Genomic DNA, 13,544 nt, shown 5'->3' with positions numbered 1-13,544 from the left:
AAGGAACAAAGAGGTTAAGGTCCTTTTCACAACCCTGTATGTTTCTTTTGTAACATTTTTGCTGCAAAGAGGCATGTGATCTCTGCAGATGCAAATTCACTTTTGACAGCTGTAAAGTCAAGCATCTGGGATAATATCTTCTAGATGGAAAAACTGCCCAATAATCTTACAGAAACCCCTGGAAGAGCATGGAATGGATTAATGGAATTCTCTTACCAAGACATGTAAACACTGCATGAATATACAGTCTCATGCTACATAATTAAAAACTAATCCTTATCTCATGATGAATAACCTTTGGACTATAATGTATCTTAAACAGAAAACTATCTTTTTTCTCAAAAAGCATTCTATTTTTAAAAAATCAATTTAAATTTTAAGAATCTGATTTACATTTTAAAAATCAGGGGGTTTTATTGAAAAAAATCATTGAAATTTATCCATCCTATACCTGGACTGTGATATCTCAGCCATGGTAATTGTAATTCAACATTACAGCAAGATGGGATTACTGTAATGTGTTCTGTGCAGAGCTACCCTTTGGCTTAATATGGAAGATGCAGCTGCTACTGAAAGCACAGAGTGGCTGCTAACTGGGGTCTCCTTCTGACAGTGTTAGACCTTTGCTGAAAGAACTGCACTGGCTGCTAATAAACAAGCCTAAGATGTTGTCCACACAGAAACCCCTAAATGAGTTGGAGTTACTTTGCGGATTGCCTCACCCCTTACATTTCTGCCGGATCTCTGCAGTCTTCTCACAGAGAAGGTGAGCATTTAGTGCTCCGGCAACCACTCTCTGAAACACTACTTACCATTAAGTAAATAAATGCAGCCCTAGGACAGCTGGTTGTTCATACTTGAGAGAAAAGGATCAGGTAGCTAAGAATTTTATTTATTATTTATTTCAAGCTTCTATAGGCCATCATGATAGCCACGTGGCTCTCTGGATGGTTTACAGCAATTACAAGGCAATAAAAGGACCCTCTGCATGAAGCCCTAGTTTAGTATAGTTTAGTTCTGTGGTGAGCAGGATGATAATACTGAAATTGGATATTGTTTATCCTGCATTAAATCATGAGCCTCTTTCCTACATCTGTGTGGGCTTTTAAATGATGCTTGAGTTTGCTGAAGTACTTTTCATGCTACAGTTTAACACAGCAGTAGTTGCATAAGGTATATCTTTGAAAACACTACACCAAGTTGATTAATTCAAGTATCTAGCTCAAAAAACTAGGCAAGTGTGGCAAACCTCAAAGGAGCCTAGCAGCACATGTGTCTGCTTCCATAATAGTTCTTTCTAAAAACAAGCACGAAAATTGCAGGAGAGCTTCCGTACTGCAGGAAGCCCGGGGGACAGGGTGGGGGGGTTACCATACATTCCTTCACACTCTGCTGTGAAGAACACCTCTGCATATTCACCATCAGTGATGTTGGGTCACTACTAGAACTATTACTCAGCGGAACCAGCCAAGAAACTGAAGCTGACTGGACTGGACATTGAAATGTTAACTGATGACTGACCATAGTGTCCAGCATCACACCAAAAGTGGCAAGCTAGTTTAGGGGGCTGAGGTTACACAGTATGTCATACGTGGCTGTCACTGTTGCCATCCAGTATCTGTTAACTAAAGTGATCACCTGGCTTTGCCTAATGGTAGGCCCAACTCTCAGGCACCTGCATGAACTGCAACAGGATCCTTTTGTATTGCTACTTGGCATGGGCCAATGAGACAGCAGGCAGTTGTGAGCTTCCTTTTCAAGCTTCCTTCAATGCTCTCAAGCACACAGCAAACCATCACCCCAAAACAAAGTCCCAAAGTGGTGTGAAGTGGAACTCCAAGGCAGCAGAGAAACCAGCAGCTCACAGCTATCTCTCACCACTGCCAAGTAAGCCTGTGGCTATGTGGGCTCCACAGCCATAAGAGGGGCTTCAAAGGGGGTTCTTTCTTGAGGACTGCTTTACACCTAGCACCAGCCCCGTTGTCCACCTGCCAAGTAGACAAGTTTGCCCCTCACTGACACAGCATTCTCTAAGGGCAACCCTTCACCTTTCTTCACCAGGGATGAATGAGTAGTGCCCACTTCTATGGGAGAGATGTACTTAAGGGAAGAACTGGAGTAAAGGAATATGGTGCCCCCTATTCTTCATGACTTGATGTTCCACAGCCACACTAAACTCACAGAATGCTGAGAATAGCTTGTTTACAATTTCATACCAGATTCAGATGTTTGTTTCTGAAACAAAGCACATGATAAATAAAGGTAAAGGTTTCCCCTTGACATTAAGTCCAGTCATGCCTGACTCTAGGGGGAGGTGCTCATCTCCGTTTCCTAGCAGAGGGAGCCAGCATTTGTCCCCAGACAGTCTCCGTGGTCATGTGGCCGGCATGACTAAACACCGAAGTGCACGGAACGCTGTTACCTGCCCACCAAAGTGGTACCTTTTTATCTACTTGCATTTGCATGCTTTCGAACGGCAAGGTTGGCAGGAGCTGGCACGGAGCAATGGGAACTCACCCCATTGTGCAGATTCGAACCAGCGACCTTTCGAACCGGCAACCTTTCGATCTACCAGCCCAGCAGCACAGCGGTTTAAACCACTGCGCCACCTGCAGTCCCTATGATAATTACATCATGTCTTTAAAGCATGAGTGCGCAAGTTCTGGTCCAGAGAAGACATCTGGCCCACTGGGCCCAGACCCAGCCCACTGTGGTTTCCAGATGACCACACACCCCTTCTCTAGTCCATTCCTCTTTCCCTCAAACACCAATCATTTATTGATATTGCATCATTTCCCTTCCATTCAAAAAGCTTGGAATGCTTCTGCTAAGGCTGTGACTTGCAGTAAGAACTTTAAGCAAACATATGTTGGCATTTTGGCCCTGCTCCTTCTGGCTCTGTCCATGCCAGAATGTGTCCTCCAAGAGCTTCTCCAAAATGGAAATTAAACCCTGGACAGAAAGAGGTTCAACACCCCTGCTTTGAATAGTAATGTAGGAAACCCCCTCCCTGCTTCCCCTACCCTCTCTCACTAGAAAGCACATAGGCAAGAAGCACAAGTAAGTTTGCTATGGCCAACTTTGCCACGGCTATGATTAACACAGGCGGGGCCACTGCGTGAGGACCCAGGTAGAAGCTGATTCAGAAGTCCAACCTTATTTCCCCAAGCACTTTCCATTCTCTTTTAACAACATGCACAGCATTGAGCATGTTCATTCAGAGATTTCATAAACATGGTGTAGGGGGTGGTGGAAAGCTTCAGTGTTGAATATATCCTGAAGTCTTGTCAGCAGTCCCTTCTCTCAACAGGCTGCTGCAGTTTGGACCGTAGGCAGCTTGACAATTAGCTGGCTGGAGCCTGAGCTGGCTAAATCACAGCCCTCCCTGTTCATAGGCGCTCCTCTCCAGTTTGAAATGCTGATTCTGTTCCCATGGGGGTGGGGGCAAGAAAGCTTCACTTCAGACATCATTACTAACTTCTGCTGGCTCATTATAAGTCAGGAGGGGGGCAAGTATTACTCTGGAAAATATGAATGCATTATTTTTAGCCGGTGTGGTTTGAAAGCCATCTTAAAGTTTAGGCACTGGTCCTATTGTGCAGCTTGACAGCATTCACATGGCTTGTCAGGGTTGGAGGTGAGGCAAGGGGCCAAAAGGCTTGTCATGCCTCTTGAAGAAAAGGAAAGTTCCAGTAAGGGCTGCCCTTGCTTCCTGCCCAGGACATTCCCAGCCACTGACATTAGTGGAAAGCTCAATTAGGGTGAGTTCTATTATTATTCATTTAGAGCTGCACCAAAGATTCAGCTATTCAGAGCTTTCAGTCCAATAATACAGAAGAAAATCAGGTTGTATGTTCACTGCTCAGGACTTACGAAAATCTTTAAGCCTGGGCAATCATTAAACCCAATACTAAACTGAAAGACAAATGATGTAACCTTTGGCAGACAACAGAACCCTGAAGAAAAACAGCCTTTTTGTGTTATCCAGAGGCTGATACAGTCATTAGAAAACCAAATGGCAAATTACAGGCAATTTGTTTTGGAAATCAAGGATGACACATCAAAATGTGCACATGGAAATTGCTCTCAATATCAGGGCTGTTCATACTTGCATCCTCATCACTTCACAACTGCAACACCCACCAATGACTTACAAGTCTGGAAGTGTGAACTTGGCTATACCCCTGCAGGTAAAGCTTGCAATACCATCTGAGGCCAACTCAACCACAATGTTATTCATGCATTCTGTTGACCCTCAAGCATGCTGATCATGCTCAAGCAAAGAGAAATTAAGTAATGCACAAAAATGTGTGCACCCAGCCACTGTGTGGTGCTTTAGTGCCAACAGAAACATGAAGTGATCCACAAAAGAAGGTTTCGTGAGCTATGGAGGAACTATACAATGCAGACAGCAGGCTCTCTACACTGCACCGGCTGGACAGAGCTCCTCTTCCTTCCCCAAAGCAAAACTTTCCAGATGTCTCAACTGAAGGGCACCAGGTTGGGGAAGGCTGCTACACACAGTCAATCCTTTGCATGTGGGTTTTGAGGTTTCAACAAGCAAGTTCAATCACTGAAGTAGTACAAATTGACACAACTCCAGCCAGATGAAATCCTGCTGAGCACTGCCAGTCACAGAAATGCAGAACTTTTCTGAAGTTGTGTTTTCTAATAAGAACTTTTCACATCCAAGCAGTACTGCAAAGTATACTAAATGCACAGAAAGAACACAGGAATGCCTTTAGTACACATGGCATCTAACCCAACTAGCCTGGCATCGATCCAAAGTAACTTCACTAAAACAGTAATCCTATGCTTGTCCGTTCAGAAGTAAGTCCCACTGAGTATGTATTTACAGCATCAGAAGAAGTCCTGGAAGACAACACTAAAGTACAACCGTTACTCAACCTTTCAAAACCGTGCAGTGTTATTAGATTCAAGGCACAATTCCAAGTACATAAACTCAAAAGTAAGTCTAGTTGTGTTCAAGGGGGCTTACTCCCTGGAAAGCATGTATAGATATGAACACATCTGGACTTTCTTCCTAGTGAACATACACAAGATTGGGCTCTGAAGCATTGTTAAGGCACTAATAAGGATGTTCTCATACATGAAATCAAGAATGTCTTTGAGCCTCTCATCTTGATATTTGTGATGAGTGTGAACACTGTTCATGTGAAACCACAGAAAGAAGCAAACCATTTCTATATTGAATGTACAGCCTGAAATACATCACTTCCAAACCTTTTCAGTACAGAAAAAAATGGAAGAGTGAACATTTCAAAATCAAATTCAGGTTGTTACCAGTTTGGGTTTTACATGTGAACTGAAGACCCAGGAAATGCAGGCACGCACCTCTCCCCAAAACCCAGTTTAAACTTAACTCATTTAACCATCAAAGCAGCAAAAGGTACTGTTACACGGAAGGATTTTAAAGGTAGTAAGTCTATTTTCACAGATGACACTTGCATTTGCTTTTTACATTTCCCTCTCTGTAATATGAATGCAAAACCCATACCGGTTAAACATACATTTGATTTTAAATTGGCCGTCTGCCGTTTTCTGTGCCACTATAACAGAGTTTACAAGTTGATTCCCTCCAGTCTAAAAGGGCTTCGGCGTTACTTGCGAAAACGCCCCGAAGTTGAGAAGGGAGGGGCGGAGCGAGACACTTCCATTCTCCATCCCCATCCACTTCCAACAAGTGCTATACTTCGGGAGACAAAAAGAGTACATCATTTTTGGGTGAGGCTTCAGGCTTCCACCCATTCCCAACGCTCCTTATCTTATCTTTCACGATGCCAAAAACATGACTTGGGGCTCAGCGTTGCAGGAGGAATGCATGCATGTTTTGTGGTCTTGCTTCAAGCTTTACTATCCCGGGAGTCTGCAAGAATATCGTCCAGATGATCCTCGTGCATGAGGCTGCACTGAGATTTGCGAGGTCTCTCCCTCTCCCCCCCCCCTCTCTCTCTCACACACACACACGCGCTTCCTTCAAAACTTAACATTAAAATATTTAGAATTTAAAATTGGCCCTTTTTGGCGAAGAGAGAGACTGTAACAGCCGACAGCATGCAGAAACACCCGGGGTAAGTTATCAGCAGATGCTTTTTGCAAAAGCTAGCGCGCGCGCGCGCGCTCTTCTCAGTGCTGTTGCACTTGAATTGAGTGCCCCCTTTTCTCTTTAAGGGGGAGCTGAACCAAAGCCGCTCTTCTCCGCTTAACTATTGCAAAGAAGTTGCAACCCAAGCTCCGCTCGAGCAAGAGGCGGGCGGCCAAGCAGGTGTCTGTCACCACGTGGCCTTTGCGACGCTGATTTGCTGTGTCCTAACCAACTTGGCTGCTCGGGTTTGAAATCTCTCACTCTCACTCTCTCACACATGCAATCTCTCTCATCTCTCCCGCCCCACTTGAAGCAACCTCAATCAAGAGCATAGTGTCGCAAACCCTAGAAGCACCCATACATATTTATATATCATATCGCACTGTCTTCAATAAGTAATAATAACGATAATTATATCACCACACTATTTCCTATTCCCTCCTACAGAAGCAGCAGCTCGTGGGCTGGAGCGCATCAGGCGTCCACTTACCTTTGGCGTTTGCTGTCCTTCGGATCCCACCACTTCCAACTTCTTCCTGGTCCCGAAGAAGAGGAGGAGAGCCGCGATCCACAGGATCCCCAAGACAAACAAGACAAGCCTTCGATTCAGGCGTCTCATCGTTAATTAGAAGAGGGAGAAGAAGTCCTCCCCCCCCCCCTTTAGAAAAGCAGCCAGACGCAGGCCACCGGGCAGAGTCAGCGCTGGCAGGAGGAGAACCCTTCCTCCTCCCACTCCGAGGCGCGCAAAAGCGCTACCGGCGGGATGAGTCCCGGGGAGCCGCCGCGTGGGGCATGGCTAAGTCAGCAGCCAGCACGGGCAGCCCGGGAGCGGGAGCGCGGGGCGGGGCCGAAAGGAGGAGGCTGCGATGATTATGACGGGAGTCCCGGGCCGTCCTCCCTGGATGGGGAGAGAGGAGGAGGCGGGGAGGAGAGAGCAGCAGCCGGGGGAGGGGCCGGGGGTGGGGCAAGAGCGGGTGGATCTTCTTGTCAAGGGAAGGGCAGCGGGTGAGCCTCTCCTGCCGGACTCCGGCGCTTCCAAGGGAGGGCGTCTCTCCGTGCTAGGAACCGCTGGAAGAAGGCTGGAAGAGCGGAGGCTTCTGCCCTCCCGGGTGTGAGAACGGCTCCCGGAGAAATCCAGCCGGCAGAGCCGTCCCTCCCCACTTCCTCCCAAGCGGCGGCTCCCGCCCTGGGAAATCGGAGCAGCGGCGCTCTCCGCAGCGCGCACACGTTCGCTTGCTGGGGGTGGCCGGCTGGGCAGGCAGGGCGCCTGCTGCTCGCCCAGGTCAAGCTCGGCCGTCGCCGCTGCCTTGCAAGCTGCTTGCCGTCCGCCGCTTCGCTGCCGCTTCTCCTGGCGCCGCTGCCGCCACCCTGCGAGGCCGCGATCTCTGGAGCTGACGGAGACTTCGGCGGGGATTGGAGGCGAACGAGGCAGCCTGGGGAGGCGGAGCGGTGGGATCTGGGGCGCGTTTTGTTTCGGAGTTAGGGCGCCGGACCGACTCCGGACCGGCGGGGTCTTCCCGGCCGGCAGCGCTGAGATAGCTGCCCGACGGGCGAGCGGAAAGGTGCGAGACGCGGCAACTTTGGAGCGTTTCGGAGTTCAGCGGGAAATGCCAGGTTTATCTGGGGATGGAGGGGAGAGAAAACTCTAATTGGGTTCAAGGGAAGGAATTGGAGCTCGGAGCAAGTCGGTTTGCTGCAGTCTCACGCCCTCTTAGAACCACGTCTCATGGAACTCAGCGGGAACTGTGAAGAAGGTTCTGACGTGGCGCGGCAACAAACTGAATACCAGTGAACTGATGCTACCGAGTATCTTTGCCCACGGAGGTCGGCGTGGGCAAAAGTAATTGCATGAATTGCAGCTGCACTTCTCACCACTCAAATGAAACTTAGGTCCAAATAATCATGCCCAGGCAGCGCAATGTTTTGCTTCGCCAGTTCTCCCCCTATTACCCCACGTATTTTCCTCAGTTGATTGTGTAAACTGGCCAGAAAGCCTTTTGGCAATTGAGCAGTATACAGGTGTAATAAATAAAAAAAATAAAAAACATGTTTTGCAAGTGTTTAGAACAGCCTTCCCACCGCTTGGTGCCCTCCAGATTTTTGGATTCAACCCCCATCAGCCACAGGGAAGCTTAGTAATGCTTTGGAAGTTGTATTCCAAAATACATCTTAATAGCACCAGGTTGGGCAAGTTGGCATTAGAATATTGTCTAGACAGTATATTCTGCATTCTTTTTGTTGGTTCTCCTGCATATTCATAGGTAAACACAAATAGCATGTGCAGATGGGCTACCAGCTAAACCACTCCAAATACAAGGATTGCATGGAACAAGAAAATGTGCAAACCAAGAGTCTCACTACAGTTCCCAAGACAGATGTGACTTTTTTTCTCTTCTCCTTTTTTTTCTTTTTGGCAATGCTGCAAGCACAAATATTACAGTGTGCTGACTTTAGGCGTATCACTGCATCTCAGGAGTGCTTCTTTATGCAATACGCTTGTACAGGCTTTGATCCCCGCGGCAGTTAGGAGGGACCACAGGCAGAGAGGCTTTTGCGTGGGCAAAGAAGTTCTGAGAGGCAATCATAAGGTACAGCTTGCAAAGCAAGGCATAAACCCAGGGTATTCTCTTCTCACAAAACTCCATGATTTGTCTGTAAAGCATTCATTGTAGGCAATGAAGCCTACAAAAATTACCGACACACAGAGATGCATACTGTTTCCGCATGCCCACACAAACCAATGTAAGTCATTTGGCACATCCGCCGTCTGGAAGGGAGGGGGAATTATCTCTTCCAATTTACTAACAGCTTCCTACCTGCCTGCCTAGAAGCAATTCTTACTTTACAAGCCTAAGCATAAATATCTTTCCAGTGCAATAAAGGTGCTTTTTCCCGCCTCCTCTGCTTTTTTTTTTAAATAACGTTACCACAAAACCAAGTAGAATGGAAGGATATTATATGGAAATCAAAGAGTTTTTGCAGATACAATTGATGTGTGGGGTCTAACTGCTTATCATTTTATGGTTCAGGAGAGAGTGGTTCCCCAGAACAACTTAACTGGCGATGAAAGAGAAGAGTCACCTTTCCAGGAACATAGCCAAACTTCCCTCACTTCCCATACAGATAAGTTTTCTAGTGCTGAGCAAAATCTGTCCTGTAATTCCTGCAAGTTTGGTTGGCCCACGGACGAGGTCTCCATGTTTGTATCTCATCCTCAGGGCACTTCTGATGATAGTGTGAGCTTATTGTGAGGTGGATGTGGTGCTAAACGGTTTCTTTCTGTGTATTAGGAACTCCTGTGTGTGGCTTCCTCAACTGTGTGCTTCCTGAGTCCCATGGGAGAAGTTACTTCAGGATGTCACAATGGTAGGATTGAACTGAAGTTTAGGAACTCTGGTGCAGACTACCAAAGAAATGATCGTACAATGAAAATCAGGACAAGCGCACACCCAGTTGGCCACCTAAGGCAAGCACAAGAACTGTCCTGCACACACACACATGCACGCACACACACACACACAAGGATTTCACAGATAATACTTTCCTTCTCCATTGAAAAAGTTCTCAAAAGTAATGTCTATCAGATTGAATGAGGATGGTTGAAAATACATAGAATCATAGTCTGGCAATTTTACATGTTACCCATTCACCCCAAAGGCCTTCTCTTATGTTCACTCATTGCCTGTTGATCATAGGTTTCAATCAAGTCTCTGAAAGATTTGGGCATGGAAAATGACCCACATGGAAAATGTCCCTCTTGACTAATCCTACTCAGGCTTGAAATCCCTCCAGTAGAATATAATGGCATTGTTTTAATCATTCTGTATAGGACAGTGACACCTGTATGGTCATTTGTGAAGTGAACAGACCTATTTATTTATTAGAAGGGAGCAACATTTGAAGAGCCAAAATAATGATACTTATTCCACTTTTTGAAAATTCCTAACATGGGCTTCCTTTGAGTTAGGGGCAGAGGAGCATTATTATATCATTGGGTTTTCAGAAAAAAAGATCAGGAAACAAAAACATTGTAAGGTCCATTTAGTCACAGTAAGAATAGCTAAAGATTTCTTTTGGTTCGTTTTTATAAGAATTTAACAAACATGACAGCTTTCTTTATAAACAGGACAAAAAGAACTTGAAATCTAAAGAGACTGTATGTGGGAGAAAACGTAATTGAGGGATTAATCCATCCAAGCAGAAGGCTTTTGGTGTTTAGCTCTTAACAGACTGGGTTTGAATCCCTGTATGTTCAACCATATTTGTGGTATTCAGTTAGAGCCACCCCCTCTTTTTGCTCCTAAAAAATGGCAGACAGACACAATATGGTCCTCTATATGCCAGGAATAGCTGCACCTATTGAATATGACTGGAGCAGTTCAATGAAATTTTCATTCAGTTTGCTTTCATAAAGCTACATTCAATAAACAAGGTGGTCCGAATGAAGGTTTAAAAAATCTAAATGTAGTTTGAAACTGACAGATTTGATCATCCCCAGAAGCACTGGGTAATTCTGACAGCAAAAATTGAGCTGTCAAATGTTAGGGCATCCCTGTCAAATTTCTATCTAGGACAAGGGAGAAGCTAGGTGCATTTCTGGAATGTGTACATTAGAGGAGTAATTTCCAGTGTGATGGACTCCAAAATACTTTGATGCAATCAGTTTACATGCACTGAAACTGAAAGGCAGGGTCAGGTTTAAGCTGTTGCTTAAACCTGTTAACCTGTTAAAGGTTAACCTTAACAGCTTAACCTGTTAAACAGCTTAGACTGTGGTTAAAACATGGTATGAAAATTAATTTGCGCAATTGAAATAATGGGAAAATTCAGGTAGGTAGAATTTAATTCTTGGATTCAGAAGAAAAGATGTGAACTTCTATTGCTATCAGACGCACTTTAAAATAAGATTATAAACTTCAGCAGAGCAGATCCCTTTCTGGCTAAGTTCTTTATCAAGAGCCATCTGGGGTCCTGTTTGAACAATCTTTACCATGTACATTATGGCTGTTGCACACATGGTGGTGATAAAGGCTATCATTTGTTCCCTGCATCATGGTTTCTCTAACCATGGATACCAGCAAAATGCTATTTGTTCCAGGTCACCAGAGCATAGATGTACAGTTATATGCAGCCAAGGCATGATAACCATGAGTCTCACATGGGAAATCTCATGTCCAATTCATTTGCAGTGTGTGAAGCCTCTTTAGAGCTAAAATAGACATGACATCAGAGATATGTGAATTTTCTCCTAACTGCTTTCAAAAAAAGGGTGCAGAAGAAATAATTTGTATTGGGAGTGCAGAATGAGGGGGGTTATCCAGTTTGCTAACACAAATTTTCCTTCTTCCCCACTTGGAACTGGTATTAACTATAAAAGAACCAGTGTGGTGTGTGGTTAAGAGCGCAGAGTCAGAACTCAGACAATCTGGGTTCTAGTCCCCACTAAGCCATGGCACCAACTGGGTGACTTAGGACCAGTCATAGACTCTCAGCCCAACCTACTTCACAGGGTTGTTGTTGAGGGGATAAGCTTGAGAGCAGGAGAGGGAGAATTGAGTTTTTTGTAAGAAAAAAGGTGGGATATAAATCTAATAAATGGAAAACGTGCAAACATCTGTATCATGCAGGGATGTTCTCCTTCCTCTGTATCTAATATCAGCTCTAGGTAAGGAGGAATTGTCACTGGGGAAACAATATGGGGAAGGGTTAAAAATAAATTTCACAGTCCCAATTCAAATGATCCCCTCTGTCTTTTAGCAGCAATAATTAAACACTGGGAGTTGGATTATGACAGGAGTGGGCATGAGGCAGATCAGGACTGGCAGGTGAATCCCTGTAGACTAGCAGTTGATTGGCAAAGGTTTCTGATTCCTAACTTTCCAATGATAGCAATAACTGCAAAGTTTTTCTCACCCTGAATTAAGTGGGAAAGTCCAGGCATGGATTTTTGGGTGAAAACAATTGTACATTGGCTTTGGTGCTGAGCATGTGCTCAGATGCTTGATTCTTAGTGTATCTTTTGCCTGCCTGAGCCACCTGGCTCTGGTTGATGGACATGTTGATAGAGACAGAGATATGAGATTTAATACAGATCCATTATACATATGCCTATACAAATGTGTGTGCTGTACTTTATGACATCACATCCAATATGGCCTTTAGTTTTAAGAAGGAATCTGAGACATTAAATACAAGTTATTTAAATACTTGTAGCTGTTTAGGAAGTCTGTGGCAGAGAATGGATTTGGCCATTCTATTAATGTGCCAAAATGGTCAGCTTGGCCTCCAGACTTCCTTCCCATAATCTTGCCTCCCAGAACTAAATGCAGAGCATTCCCTGCAATCCTCTCACTAAATCAATGGAAGTTTACCTATTAACATGAGTAGGAGCAGGTCTGAGGTATACGACTTGCCTGAATTATGTCACCTCCTCCCTTAGCAGAAAACTGATGCCCCTACGCTCAAAATTGGCACGCCACTTTTCCCAGGAATCATCCCAGTTTCCCTTTCATAACAACTGCAGGCAATGATCAACTGTGAAAAGCCATTTTTCTCTGGAGAAAACCTTAGTGAATAAGTCCATAAAAATGGAAACCAGTGCATAAAATAACATTCAGGAAAAAATGGAGATAAGATGCCAAACAGGGAGCTTCAAAGTCCAGTGCAGATATTATAAATATTCTCTCTTGCATAACTTTCATTCAAAAAACTGATTTTTCCCAGTTTTGTCACTTGTTTATCAGTTTTTTTACATTTGCCCTCCATTCTTCGTCCTCTTTTCAAGATTTCTCTCCCAAACTCCCTCAAGCTTCTGTTTTCGTAGCACAAACAGTGTCTCTTTGGAATGGATGTACTTAGAAGAACCAGGCCTTTAAAAAGAAAAAGTTCCTAAGCAGCCACCAAAAGCTACAGTCTGTCTTTTCTTTGTTAGTGTAGTTTGCCACAGGAGGAAGATAGGAGGTGAGCATACCAGAACTTGTAGAAAAATGGCAGAAGGGATTAGAAGTTTCCCACAGAAGGCTGTACTGGCCCAATGGTGCAAGCTCAGCATATGGATGAAACCCAGTTAAAATCCCAGGAGCTGTATCAAGTAAAGCTATTGATTTCTTTGCTCTTCTTCTAAGCCATTAAGGAACCATGACAATAGCACCATGGAGGGAAGGGCTGTGAGCAGCTGATAGAGCTTCCGCAAGAGACACAGCAGATTTTGTTGAATTACTCATATAGGTATTGTATGTTTTAAATCAACCTCCAGAGCTAAGCAAAAGACTTGCCTCTTGTGAAGTCCCCTGGAAATTGGCCCAGTGTGAAGATTTTCATCTGATGACACTGTAGAAAGAGCACTTGGGGTTGTGGTGGACATCTCAGTGAAAATGTGTGCAGGTGCTTTGAAAAAGGCAAATTCTACATGAGGCATAGTTAGGAAAGGTATTGAAAA

At 44.8% G+C, this 13,544-nt stretch overlaps 1 protein-coding gene across 6 annotated transcripts in view; it reads right to left on the bottom strand.

Annotated features, from left to right (window-relative positions):
• Positions 1-6,879, bottom strand: part of GALNT14 (polypeptide N-acetylgalactosaminyltransferase 14) — a 301,246-nt gene extending 294,367 nt beyond the window's left edge. For 5 of the 6 annotated variants that reach the window (XR_006415464.1, XM_044437167.1, XM_044437510.1 and 2 more), the window contains exon 1: positions 6,597-6,879. Coding sequence is in view for 4 of the 6 variants with exons in the window: in XM_044437167.1 (XP_044293102.1) it covers positions 6,597-6,725 (129 nt within the window). In the remaining 2 variants the exon portion in view is untranslated. The remainder of the gene's footprint in view (positions 1-6,596) is intronic. The other variant, XM_044437417.1, reaches the window with a different exon arrangement.
• Positions 6,880-13,544: the final 6,665 nt, after the last annotated feature.

This window comes from Varanus komodoensis, unplaced genomic scaffold (assembly GCF_004798865.1).
Source record: "Varanus komodoensis strain SLA01 unplaced genomic scaffold, ASM479886v1 scaffold1, whole genome shotgun sequence".
NCBI classification, from domain to species: domain Eukaryota; kingdom Metazoa; phylum Chordata; class Lepidosauria; order Squamata; family Varanidae; genus Varanus; species Varanus komodoensis.
The sequence above is the reverse complement of the archived record's forward strand: the minus strand, read 5'-3'. Positions and strand labels throughout refer to the sequence as shown.